The sequence below is a fragment of the Symsagittifera roscoffensis genome, chromosome 3 (assembly GCF_963678635.1).
Source record: "Symsagittifera roscoffensis chromosome 3, txSymRosc1.1, whole genome shotgun sequence".
NCBI classification, from domain to species: domain Eukaryota; kingdom Metazoa; phylum Xenacoelomorpha; order Acoela; family Convolutidae; genus Symsagittifera; species Symsagittifera roscoffensis.
Genome location: NC_087064.1, coordinates 84221452 through 84235413, shown reverse-complemented (window position 1 = coordinate 84235413; position 13962 = coordinate 84221452). Strand labels below are relative to the sequence as shown.

The 13962-nt window shown below is 37.4% G+C and overlaps 2 protein-coding genes across 2 annotated transcripts in view; one reads left to right on the top strand and one right to left on the bottom strand.

Annotated features, from left to right (window-relative positions):
* LOC134842285 (alpha-mannosidase 2-like) overlaps window positions 1–13962 on the bottom strand; it is a 402951-nt gene that overhangs the window by 164341 nt on the left and 224648 nt on the right. The window lies entirely within an intron of this gene.
* LOC134841247 (lysophospholipid acyltransferase 7-like) lies at window positions 10551–13667 on the top strand. Its single transcript, XM_063857103.1, has 5 exons — window positions 10551–10571; window positions 10640–10880; window positions 11205–11401; window positions 12005–12696; window positions 13197–13667. The coding sequence occupies exons 2-5, from the start codon at window positions 10646–10648 to the stop codon at window positions 13558–13560; spliced, it is 1488 nt and encodes a 495-aa protein (XP_063713173.1). The 5' UTR covers window positions 10551–10571; window positions 10640–10645; the 3' UTR covers window positions 13561–13667.

Sequence of the window (13962 nt, the reverse complement as noted above, 5' to 3'; positions counted from 1 at the left end):
TAAAAGATGATATACTGACCGCCCTTACCGTCTCAATTAATCATGTCTTTATGTGGACAGATAGTAAAACAGTTTTGCAGTGGCTAAACTCCACTGAAAAATTACCTGTATTCGTCGCTAATCGTGTCGGCGAAATCCTCGAGTCGACCACTATTGATGAGTGGCACCATGTTTTTAGCGGCGATAATCCAGCTGATACCGGTACGCGGGGGATTTCTTCGGAAGCCCTCAAGGATAGCAGCTGGGTTATTGGTCCGAGCATTCTCAGGACTACTGATTGGCCGTTTATACCCGACGAACGTGTAATCAATAAAATTCGTTTGAAGGGTCCTTCTTGTGATGTTGATAATTGCTTGGAGACATCATCTTCCTTCGTCACCGATGTCACATCAATCAAACATCCCGAACACTGGTTCAATTGGGAAAGGTTCAGTTCCTTTACAAGATTTAAACGAGTAGTCGCTTTCATGTTGAGGATGTTGCCTTCACATAAGCATTTTCGTGGTAAGGACTTACAAATCACCGACCCAACTGAACTTGATATTGCAGAAAGCAAACTGATTCATCTTGCTCAGATGGAATCTTTCCCCGTTGAGTTAAAAACACTCACCGCTGACAAACCTATTAAGAATAGTAGTAAAATTGCCACATACTCGCCATTTATCGATCCCGCTGGTATCATTCGTTCCACCGGACGGATTGTGCGCTTAGTGAATACCGAGTTTGATACTAAGCACCCAAAAATACTCGACGCCCGACATACCTTAGTTCGTTTGTTGGCCCGCAGCCTCCACGATGAGCATTTTCATCAAGGATTAGATTACATGCGCTCCGTTTTAAATATGAAATATGCAATACTTGGGTTGCGTCGACTACTTCGGTCTGTCGAAAATCAATATGTGACATGCCGTAAACGCAAAGCAAGCACCATCCAGCCAATTATGTCCGATTTACCTGTCGAACGTCTCGGATATAAGCAACCACCCTTCAATCATACGGGGGTGGATTACTTTGGACCGCTTTACGTTCCGGTTCGCAGAAGCACGGAAAAAAGATGGGGATTTCTTTTTACTTGCCTCACCACCAGGGCTGTACACCTTGAGATTGTACCGTCTCTGGACACCAGTTCGTGTGTCATGGGCATTGAACGGTTCGTTGCGCGCCGTGGTACGCCAAGCACAATCTGGTCGGATAATGGCACGAACTTCGTTGGTGCGGAAAAGGAATTACTTGCCTGCATCAAGAGCTGGAATGGCATGGCTCCGACCATTTTTGCACACAAAGGTGTTACTTGGAAATTTAACCCGCCAGGCGCGCCCCATCATGGCGGCTCCTGGGAACGCCTCGTCCGAAGCGTGAAGCGCGTGCTGTACGATATCCTAGGCAGTAGGCGAGTCACTGAAGAGGTGTTAGGAACAACACTCTGCTTAGTTGAACAGGCTTTGAATTCGAGGCCAATCACTCCCGTTAGTACCGATTCACGTGAGTTAGAAGCGTTAACCCCAAACCATTTTTTGCTTGGACAACATGCCACAAGCTTTCCTTCGCTTTTACCCGGGGAGCACTTCGATCACAAGAAAAGGTACGCGCGAGCGCAGTCATATGCTAACGCGATTTGGTCTCGTTGGCTTCGAGAATATGTTCCCTCGCTGAATAAGCGTGTCAAGTGGCACACTCATTCTGACTTCACTCTTAAAACAGGCGATCTCGTGTGGGTGATTGAGCCCGATAGTCCGCGTGGGTACTACCCTCTCGCCCGAATCGTCAAGCTAAACTACGGACAGGACGGTTGCGCCCGATCCGCCCTTGTCAGGACCGCAACCCGTGAAGTCACGCGGCCGACCGTTAAGCTCGCTCCGGTTCTTCCTTCTTCAGGGGGGGGGGGGGGGGAGGATGTTGCAATGCAAAACAAGAGTATAGAATAAAACAAGTATAGATGCATATAAAATAAGCACAGTTGGCCGAGTGGCCTAAGCTAACGCCGATTATATAGGTTAACAGTTGACGTAGGTTCGAGTCCCCCACCTGCCCATGTATTAATATACTAAAAACGGGGGTTACATCCTATTTTAACTGTTTTTTGGTTCTAATTCGGTTCAGCCTTGATTAAGGTTGACCGCCAAAAAGAGCAATTTGTCTCAAGGACATTACCGACCGGTTCTTGTGGCTAGCTTGCGCCGATTTGTACCAAAAACTGGCAGATGATAAAAATGTTATATGATGTTCAGATCAATAGAAATAATGCCGAAATTAATTTATTGACCGAGTTATTTGCCGAGAAATATCTCTTATTAATTTAACGAATTTGGATCAGTTTTGGAGATTAGCGAGCATAACTGGTATGCTGTGAAAGTTGTATGCTTGCAGATTGCACACCATAGTATTGGCAGTTTAGCATGTATTCTCCGCTTTATCAGTGGCTAATGTTTCGGCTCTTCAAGTGTCAGTAGCATAGTTATGTATGGTTGTCGGCTTGAACGGTTGAGCTCGATGTCTGTGTGCCGCAGAGGGATGTTTTTCAAAACTTAATATGTTTTCTCGCCTTTTCTGTTTTTTAAAGCTACTTTTTCTTTTTAAACGCTACTTCTTCAGCTACTGAATCATCTAGTTGTAGAGAAAAACTAAGGCAACTGACAAACATCACATGTTTTGTTTATTCCCTTGCTGTCTCGTACTTAGTTATCCTACCTTACTCAGATGCTTATATCAACAAGTTTGGTGTAAAAATGAAAAAATAAGTTTGCGTTAATTTATAGTTAATTACTGTAAACTAACTTTAGCTAATTGAAGGTAGAAACTCCAGCGGTTTTTTTTTGTGAAGTGTTAGAGAACGAAGTGGTTTTCTTTTATATAGGTCTTGAAGGTTTTTTGTTTGTTTAGTTGTCTGGAAAAAGTCTTGAAACTTTTTAATAACTACAGAAATGCAATCATACATTTGTTTATGAAAGCACTTAGGTATGTTTGCACTTTTTGAGTGCAATACAAATTCATCTGCTAAAAAGTTTTCTAAATTGCGATCTCCGATTACGAAAGCCGAAACGGCGCAAAAAAGAATTAGATTTCCCAGCGGAATAAAAAATTTACCCATTCATCGTTGTTTTTTAAATTGGGTTTATTTTAGCAGAAAAGTGTCATTCTCAAAATGATTATGGAGTTCAAAGAGATTAAACCTGACATTTTTCTTCAAAGTTTGAAAGTTTGAAAAAAAGTTCTAAAAAAATTTTGTGTCGATTTCCATTACGTTATTTCCCGTAAATAAATTTGTTCACAGAATGGTCAATTTAAGTGGAAATGGTGAATTTCACGACTGCTGACTTGCACTCTGCTGACATGTTTAATTTCTTGATAATTTAAGTGAACTACCATCATTATAAATATAATACTTGAAAAAAAATGATGTAGTGGTTTTCGTCCTAGTTTGCCTCGATCCATTTACCCAGTTTATATTTTCCCCGAAGTGCAGTTTATAGTATCTGGTAAGTATTTAATGGGCTTACTTTCCATAGCGTAGGTTTTTTAAAGATAACAGTTGCTTTAACTATAATTGAAAGCTCTGTAATTTGTGATTTTTTTCGGTATTATTTTCGATTAAACGGTTTCGGCTCAAATTATATGGCATAGTTTCGAAAGTAAAATTTTTTGTTATGCTTTTATATGGTTCGTAAACACTTATAACTTTATGGCTCAAATTTTTTTTCATGACAACAGCAGTTTTGTTGGCTCACATTTTTTTCTTTATTCTGTTCTGAATACAAATCTTTTATTATTGAACATTAACATCTTCCAGGCTCCTTTCCAATATAAGGTCTGAAGTTCGAGTCTCGGTGGAACTTGTTTTTTTTTCTAGTTTGTATAAAAAATTCTTGCTTGTTACAAGTGGAAGTGTTGTTATTTCTCATTTCTGGGTTGGATTTGAAAGATTTGAAAATTTTTATTCGTAAAATCTTTTTTTTTTGCTGCTAAATTTGCGTCTGCTCAAAAATTGTCGGCTTAGTTGCCACATCTATTATTTTTTATGCTGTTAGCAACTTTCATTGTAGTTGCAAATGCAAAAGTGCTGTTCAGTGTTATTTATAACTTGTTCATTTTTTTGCTTTCTTATGGTTTTATTTTTTTTGTGTTGCATCGAAAGTTGTGCGAAACTCCGCTTCGCATCTTGTATACTATTCTGACCTTCTCTTGTCTAAGTTATTAAGCTTATTTTTTGCATCTTTAAGCCAAAGCCCACTGAGATGGTGACCATTTTATTGATGAAACATTTTGAGAAATTACTCTGCAGAAATTCTGTTTGGCAGAAAAATTCGCTAGGACCTCTTAGCGGGTCTATTAATTTTATTGCAGCCGGTTCAAATTGCAATTACTGTTTTTTCCAACATGTTCTACAGCCTCAGTAACGCCCGAAGAAGACTTTAACCAGCGAGCAAGCTAAATGTTTTCAGAAGCTCAAAATCAAGAATAGATATTAAGTATAAATAGAAAATCTCTGCAATGATGATTGAGCTGAGAAAGAAATTTCAAAGCAAATGCTTATTGTAACACAAGCATTTGCTTATGCAGATTTTTCTTTAATAATCCGATTGTTTTCTCAATCCAAATTGGCAGCTTTGAGTAATGAACGTATTGAAGACTCTCTTATATAGGTCTTGCTGATTTTTTTTAAGGAAAAAGCCTAAAAATGTTGATGCACTTAGTTATAACGCACGTTTTGAGTTCAATTGAAATTCATCTGCTGAAAGTGACGTGAATAGCACTCTCGAAACACGAACGTGCAAATGGCGCCAAAATTTGTGATTCATTTCTAATTTACAAAGTGGAATTTAGTTTTTAGATTTCCCGCGGAATAAAAACTTTACCTGTTGATCCAGTTTTCTCAAGTTTTCATGTTATCAAAAAAGTGCCAATCAAACCGTTGCAGAAATTCAAAGAGCTTAAAGAGCATCTATTTTTTTCTTTGAAATTCGAAAGTTGAGATTTTTCAAGAAAGTCAGTGTTTTTTATGGTTACTTGCGTTCATTACTCTTTTCCAATCTTCGAGTGGCTATGTTCTTAAGTATCTTCTCATCTGTTTACAGCTCAAATACTATTTGGTAGGCGATTAACTGACATTTGTTTTGTTATAAGTGTCATGGAATGGGTAGGTGGTTGAAGGTATGCGCTACTAATCTCGACGTGAGTTGTTCAAATTCCATATTCCATACTCAACAGCTTAGTTCGTTCGCGGGGGAGGAGGGGGGGGGGGGGGATTTTGGAAAGGTATAGAATTTACTTCGAGGGAGAGGAGAAGGACTGGACAGAACAGCGTTTTATCATTGTGCTCCCCAAGTTTGTATCACTTCTGATTAATCGTATCTTTTTAACTTATTTCAGGCAGTTTGTGTTTGTATTAAAAACAGCGTTTATTTTTCAAATTTAGGGTTCAAGTTCAACGGTGTAAAAGTTTCGATCGGTTCCATGCACATCCCCTAAGTTTTGAGGGGCTCAATGTTCTTCGAGTGGAGGTCAATTTTCTAGGGCTGGGTTCTATGAAGGAGATATTTCGTGTTTTGAGGGGTCTCCACATTTAAAGAATGCTGAGTAGAAAGTTAATTTTTTATTTATGTTTCAAAGGTTACTTTTCTTATTTTATTTTGTCTTTTTGTTTTACGTTCTCAAAGATCCCTTGTGATGTTTTTTGGCTCGTTTTTGCAAAGTTTGCAAAGTGCAGCTCTGTTTTTGTTAAGTTGGAGTAGGTACCGTAGTTAATTAAAAAAACTATTGAAATGCAATTACAGTGGTTGTCGAAACTCTATCTTGTCAATGAATATTCGCACACCACACATTCGTTCAAATCTATCACTATGGAGAATATGGCCGCCTTTGGCTTTTCTCACTGCACCTTCGAATCCAAGAAGAGGCTGGAAAACCAACGATGACGATGATTACTATTATTATGATGATTATTATTCCCAAGTATTTAGTGACCACAACGTGCTGGCCGTTGTTTGTTTAATACTAGTGTTCGAGTATGTGAGTTAATCCAGTCACTCAATAGGGACACTTTCTAAACATGGTTTATTACTGAGGACCGAAAGATTTTGATGCGCAGTTCAAATAAGCTCCACCTAATTGAACCAACTATCTTCTGTAGTTGTCTTATGTAGTTTCACGAGATCAAAAAGTAATTCTTCGGCACCATAAAGTTATAGTTTCAAAAACAGTTTGTGTTTAATTTAACGAAAGGGCTTGAAGGATTATCTGTTTACTGAAACAGCTGTTCAAGTTCTTGTTGCAATCTGTGCCCGCTTAGCGAAGAGGTAACGCACATGCTTGGCTCAGTAAAGGTCTGGTGTTCGAGTCATTTCTCGAGTCTTTGTTTTGGATATTGTAAGTTTTCCTTTTGGAAAGGTATAGATGTCGCGCTATCGTTCGTTTGCTTAATTTTTTGTACGTTGTTTTTCAGTTTTTTTTTAAAAATTTTTTCAATGTCTGAAGTTGTGTCAGTTGGTTTCTGTGTTGTTTCTTTATTACACTTGCGAAGCAAAAAGTAATAGTACGGACTTTCTTTTTTCCACTCTAATTCGCAAATAAAAATGCTACTTTCGGTGGCAATTTTGAATCGGTAGGCTGCGGTAGCAGTATAAAATCGTATGTGATTTGACATTTGATTAGTAAAAAGTTAACTCAGCTGATGCATTTTTAATTCATCAAATGAACCGAAAAAATTTATTTGTTTCAAAAAGCAGTACACTGATAAAAAGATCGGTTTCAGAAACTTTCCAACTCAATATATCTCACAATTTTTAAAGTGTAATGAACTAATGAAGGCTCTTATATAGGTCATGCTGATTTTTTTTTCAGGAAAAGTCTTAAAAGTCTCTAATAACTACAGATGTACATTCATACATATTGATGCATTTATGAATGCACTGAGGTATTTATGCACTTTTTGAGTTTAATTGAAATTCATCTGCTGAAATTGAGGTCTGCACTCTCCAAATAAGAACGTAGAAGTGGCGCAAAAAAACGTGAACAATTTTTAGTTTCGAAAGTGGAATTTATTTTTTAGATTTCCAGAGGAATAAAAACTTCAGTGATCCAGTTGTCTCAAGTTGGGTTAATGCTATCAAAAAAACGTCATTCATAAATTGCTCTAGAAATTCAAAGAAATTAAAGGGCATCTATTTTTTTCTTTGAAGTTTGAAAGTTGAGATTTTTTCAAAGAAGTCAGTGTTTTTTGTTTACTTGCGCTCATTACTCTTTTCCAATTTTCAGTTGGCTATGTTTTGAATACACACTTGAGACATAATTTGGCTTTTTGCTTTCCAATTTAGTGCATGGTACATGCAAAATTGTGTCTTTTTGCATATGGTGCTACTTTTGCAGCATCGAATAGGCAATTTTTTTAAGCAAATGTAGCTGCGTTATTGCTGGCTACTTCATAGGGATTTCGAGTATCCGTGGCTGAGTGGTTATTGCGTGAGACTCAATTTTGTTAGGTCTCAGATTCGAATCCGACACGTAGCTGATTTTGTGCTAATTCGAGGCTTATTTCTACTTTTTCTTATTTTACTTAGAGCTGCTTTTTGGTCGTATTCTCGCAAGTGTTTGCGAAGCGCAGCTTTGCCTCTGTGTCAATTGTTGTTCCTTCATTGGTTGGTCGTTGATGATTGGTCCAGGTTGATTGGCACTTGGGGTACATAATGATAATTGTAACTCATTAATTTAGCTTTGAGTGATGGATCCTACTTTTTTCATATTTTTTCTGTCTGAATTTTAGTAGCAAACACTTTAATATTGTTAATTTCACTGGCTATACGAGTTCATTTGAAATCTTTTTTGATATCTTCACATGCGTGTAGATTTTGATGTTTTTTTCCGTCGAAGTTTATAGCATAACGATTTCGCAAAACTTTTTTGAATTTTGTTTCATATTTCGTGGTTTGAGTATGGTTTGATTCCCAAAGCTCAAAGAACTGCAAGAATCAATCAAATTTTTTGGTAGTTTTTTTGGTTTCACTTAATTTTTATAATTGTCCGATGTTTTAATCATTCCGACCATTTGAAAAATGTAGAGAGACTTTGTGTTCGGTTGTTTTGATTTTTTTTCTTTTTGGTTTCCACGCAAAATCTAGTAACGCAAATAATCATTGGAATAGGGCGAGTGATATACCAAATTGAAGTCTTTCAGTTGCGATTCCATCGACATCACAAAAATTTGAAAAAAATTTTCAGTATTGAGAGAAACTTTTTTAAAGTTTTTGATTTTTATTTCAATTTTGAACGAAATAAGCGAGCGAGCAGGACTACGACAGCTTCATTGTGCCTATTTTAAGCCCTAAAAACTTAGTTTTAAGCAAGTTAAGTTCGTTTTTGAAGTTATTTAGCTCAATTTTGGGAAGCGAAAACTTCAAAAAATTCAAACTATTTTGAATTTTTTTTATTCCTTGTTTTTTTTCTGATCATTTTTCTACGAACGCTGTTTTCGAACTTGTCTATTATTTAATCACTGTAGAAAATGCGTAAGGTCTGTTTTTAATCACACCCGGCGAAAAACTACACTAATATGAAAAAAACTTATTTTGTAGTACAATAAAATTTTCGGCCTAGAATTTTTCAGATAATGTTTTGTCGGCTTAGATGCAACATCTAAGATTTGTTTGTTTTTGCTGGAACCGATTTTCATTGTTGTTGTTTTTAGGAGTCGATGATCGTAGTTCAGACTCTTATATTAGTCTCGATGGTTTTTTTCAGGAAAAGTCTTTAAATTTTTTCAGGCTCAATTTCACTTTTGGCTATTTGACTTTTGGTTTTTTTTTCAGTTTCAGTTCATTTCCTTTGTTAGCAAACTCAAATATCGAACAGCTAAAGTGTTAGGATCGCAAAAAACGTGATCGGCTTCTAGTTTTGAAATTTTTATTCAGATTTCCTAGCTGAATAAAAGAATTTACAATTCCATTCAGTTTTCTCAAATTGGGCTACTTTTATCAAAAAAGTCACTTACAAATTGATCTAGAAATCAAAAAGCTCGAAGGTCATATTTTTTTTGTTTTAAATTCGAATGTTGAGATTTTTTCAAAAAGCAAAGAGTTTTTTTTCTGTTTAATTGCGTTCATCGAATCTTTTCAATTGTCTGATGATCATGGCTAGTGTTTTAGCTTCTTAAAATTTCGGTCGAATCAAATTTCAATTTTTACATTGGTTGTAATTTTACGAACTCGATTTGTTGAAGTTTCGTTTTTTTTCGCTTTTTTGTCTTTCTTCGGCTTAATCGGTTTCGGCTTTTTTATCGACTAAGTGGTCTCTAACTGCGTCGTTTGATGACCGAAAAAACTTATTGTGTGCTTGTGTGTTCTGAGGGAATTTGTTTAGTTTTTTTTTCGGTTTAAAGGATTTCTGCTCGGGTATTTTTGGCTTAGCTGCCGCTTGGTAAGTTTTTCTCTTAGTTACAAAAGCATTTTCAATTGCAAAAATAACGATATAGTAAGATTTTTGCCAGTTACGATACAATAAGATGCAGTTTTTAAGTCTGGCTTAACCTAAATCACAGTTTAAGCCGACTTTAAAACTGCATCTTTTAGTAGAGTGTCTGCAAAAACGAGAAAAGTTTTTGTAACTTGAACAGCAATTTTTTTTAGTAATGGTTTCGAGGATTCCAGGAAAACGACAAAATAATTTAAAAAATGAATTTTGTATACGATAATCACTTTGTTCGAAACAATTTGTGCTCTTCTAATTGCACGCCGACCCTGGCTCTTGTCTAAGTCAGAGAATGTAGTGAAGACACTTATTGAAGTGGTATAGGCTTTTTCATTGTAAAGTGCAGCTAACTTTTGACTTTTCGCAGTTTGAGAGTTCTTTTTGATTTCAATTCAAATTTTCATTTGTTAAAAACAAGGTTAGTTACAAACTATTAAAGAGCGGAAATTGCCCGAAAGTGAAAACGTGAGTGGCTCTCAGTTTCGAAAGGTGACTTAACATGAAAGAGTTCCGTTCAGTTTTCTGTAATTATTAGTGTTTTTTATGGAAACATTTTCAGTCTTCGAACATTCGTGATTTTTATAGAGCTTTAACGTGATGTATTTCTCGAAAGTTGGAAAAAATTAAAAATTAATAATTCCTTTTTATCGGTTTCCTTGAGTTCGTTGACTCTTTTCCAACTTTCTGTTAGTTGGGTTTTCCAGTTTGGAACTGGTTGTATTCCAAAAAACGTTTATGCTGTCAGATAATTTGATAGTGTTTTCATTAGTACCCAGATGTCCAGGCTATTATTGACCTTTTTTCATCTCCCCTGTGGCTGCCAAGTGATATGCGGCCAATCTTTCTCTATGCGGATATATGGCATTATTGTTATTTCATTCAACGCATTTCATTTCCCTTAAAAGATAAATACTTTTATGCGATTCAGTCTTTCTGGGCCTCATTTTGTATTCACAAATATTGTTCACAAATTTGATTCTGGCTGTTTCCTATATGTGTTGCTTCTGCCGTTGCTTGACCATTGCCTGCTGCCTTCAGGCTTTTATGCAAATTTGTGAACGTCACTCTCTGATGTTTATCTTTGCTTCTCAACTCAATGCTAGACTTTGATGAAGGTGCCTCTTGTGATTTTTATTTGATGAGCAGCAGAAAGTGACATTGGCTACTATTGTTTTCTTTTCAGACTTAGATGCTAACTGCCGTACTAAATATAATAAACTCCTTCTCCACAGAAGACTCCTCCTATGTCTCTGCATTGGCACTCACTCTCGTCCTCTCTGTGTTGGTGTCCTACACTCCGCCCGGCAATGTGCGCAAGTGGAGCTGCACTCTGTCTGGACTCCTGTTCACTGTCCTCTACTGCAACTATCAGGCAGTCCATGTCTTATTGTTCGTGGCAGCTACTTACACAGTCACTGTTTGCGGTAAGTGTCCCTTCTATCAACCCCCCATGTTCTCTGCAGTGTGAATGTATGTGCCACATTCATCTTTCATTAATTGTTGCCTTGAGAAGGCCCGGCCCTATTTTACGTCTAGGTTGTATTAAAGAAGACATTAAGTGACCAAGTTGGGTCTAAGATATTGAGAACCAGTGGGGCTGTATTATTTTGTATTACTAGTATGCTTTTAGTGGTTTTTGGCTATAGTAGGTGGGGAACATTGAATGCAATCAATGGGGAGATAGAATTCTGTTTGCTTTTGCTGATGGGATGTTTGAATTGTTGATGATTGGCGTGTTATTTGTTCAGTGTCGATCAAGCAGTGGAAGCCAGTGACGTTCTTTCTCCTCTTCCTCTACATCTCCACTCTGAGACTGCTGCACGTCTTCTCCATCTGGCAACTGAACAACTTCGTCAACGGGGTCCTCATGATTCTGGTGCTGAAGATGATAAGTGCTGTGTTCGACCACAGGGATGCAGTTTACAACAAGAGACTCATCAGTCAAGTCAGTCACATTGCAGGCAGTCCTTCTTTACTTTCCTTCACTTTCTCCAAGCATCCTTTCCTATTTTCATATCAGTCAAGTATATATTCTTATAACCACCTTTCCCAGATATGCTTCTTAGATTGAAAGACCCATTTTCCTTATTAAACTGGGCACATTATTTATCATCACTAATATGGACTTGTGAGGTTAACGATAGCTTATTATAGGCAGTGCAGTCAAGTCCCACAGATGCCACTAAACAGTACAAAAGAATGTTATATTCAGTGTATATCTGAGAGTTTTTGTTTTGTTCTTATCTGAGTTAATATCTGATTGAATAGTTTCGTTTGAATTGTAAGTATCTGAGAAGCCAGAGAAAACCAGGTAATTACATATGATTGAAGTAAGCACTGTTGGTTGCTTTTTCAGAGCCATCGATTCCTAGCCTAATGATATGCCATCTGCTTCCCCCTAGGCACGCTACTGCTTTTAGTGGGGTTCCTTTTGTTAGCTATATTAGGCGCTTGCCTGTCAGCATGTTTTTTTGCTTTATTTTTAAGTACGAAAATTATAATGAGAGTTAATTAGAATACACCAATTTTGATAAAATTACCATTTTAGGACGTAGTTGATGATGAAATTCGGCTGAAGAGTGTGAAGATGCCAGAATACAATATGCTGGACTTATTCCACTACTCCTTCTGCTTCATGGGACTATTTACAGGACCTATCTTCACTTACAGAACTTACTACGATTTCGTGCACCAAAGATTCACACCCAAAAAATCAGACAAAATTCCAGAAATATTGCATCGTCTCAAATTCTTCATTGTTATCATTCCATTGTTTCTCTTCTTTTCCAGATACAAGTCGGCATATCTGCATACAGAAGAGTTTGCAGAAACGACAGTTTTCTTCAAAATAGCCTACATGTTTCCGCTTTTTACAATGTTCAGACTTCGTATGTACTTCGGCTGGTTGTTAGCTGAGGTTTGCTTCGTCATTGCTGGATTTGGAGCTTACCCTAAATGGAGCGAACCCAAACCAGGAAAGGGTCCAACTAAGAAGGCGTATGAGATTTACTCGCTCTCAACTAGTGTGACCGATGGCATTGGGTCGACGGGGGGTTCAGAGGCCGAAAGAAAAGAGGAAGAGAGGGAGACGGAGTATTCGTTTGAGACTGTGCGCAACATGGACGTAGTGGGTGTGGAGACTATGTTGACAATGCAAGATGGAGTGAGATGTTGGAATATGTGTGTGCAGTGGTGGCTTGTGCAGTACACCTTCAAAGAGTGTCCTATTAAGTCGATGAGGTGAGTTGTTTTGCTTTTCTGAATTTTGAAAGCCCGCAAAATTTCATTCATTTTTGAAGAGAACGCTATTTTGATTTGTTGATTGCTGGTCGTGAATAGTTCAGCTGTTTACACTTGGGAAAAGGTAGTGTAGTAGTACGAAACTTCCCTTTTTCTAACCTAACTCGCAAATAAAAGCGTTCATTCAAGGTGGAAAGTGTTCACTTGTTTGATGCCATTTTTGCTATAAATACTATCTAGCCTTGGAAATTGTATAGCATATGTTCTCTACTTCATTTGTGATTTGTTAAGCGTGCGTGGCTGAGTGGTTAATGCGTGACACTCATAATTCGGGCCTGCTCACTTATCATCAGCGTCCTTGTAAAGCTTAGAGTTTGATTCATACAGTTGAAGAATCGGGCAATTTTATGAGTGAATCTTGGAAGAAGCTGTTTGTGTTGATCAGATAAATGTCGTTTCATTTTGTACTGCTAGAGTATCACCAGAGTTTTGTGCTTTAGGAAACCAGCCACGTTCTTTGTGTCCGCTCTGTGGCACGGGGTCAGGTCAGGCTACTTCCTCAGTTTCATGTGTGTGCCTCTACTCAATTTCTCAGCTGTCATCTTCGAAAAAGCTTTCATGAAGAATGAAACAATCCAGAAATCGCGAGTAGTCTCAGCAATCGTCACCGTTATATCATGGGTACTTACTAATCAGTACTGGAACTATCTTAATATGGCATTCTACTTGTTATCAGGAGCTCAGACTCTGAAATTCTGGAGCCAGATATATTTCTTGTATCATGGCATAGCCATTACTATAATACTGTGTAACTATGTTGTGAAAAAACTGACCAAGAAACCCAAAGTAGAAAAGGCAGAGTAAAAGACGCTTCTGTATGTCCAAGTTGAAGCTTGAATAAAGTTTATTGGTGTTTGAATTTCATCAACCTAGCAGTGTAGCTTAGGTTCTATGCCTGCATTTACAAAGCAAGTATGATAATTTAGCTTTAAAGATACAATTTTACTGAGGTCAAAGTGACAATTAATGGTACAAATCGTTCTGTTGCATACGATAAAAACCGTCGAATGTGTTTCAAAAACTTTTTTCTTGTTTACTTGTTTAAATATACTCGTGGATCAACAAGCTTTTCTTGGTTCCACTGTAAAAACAAGTCGCTTTTCTCGACTTGCGAAGTGAACACGTATGGATGATTTTATGGACTTGCGAGAACAGAGCTTTAGTCGGTAAGATTCACTTTTCATCCGAATAAATTAGTCGCAACTA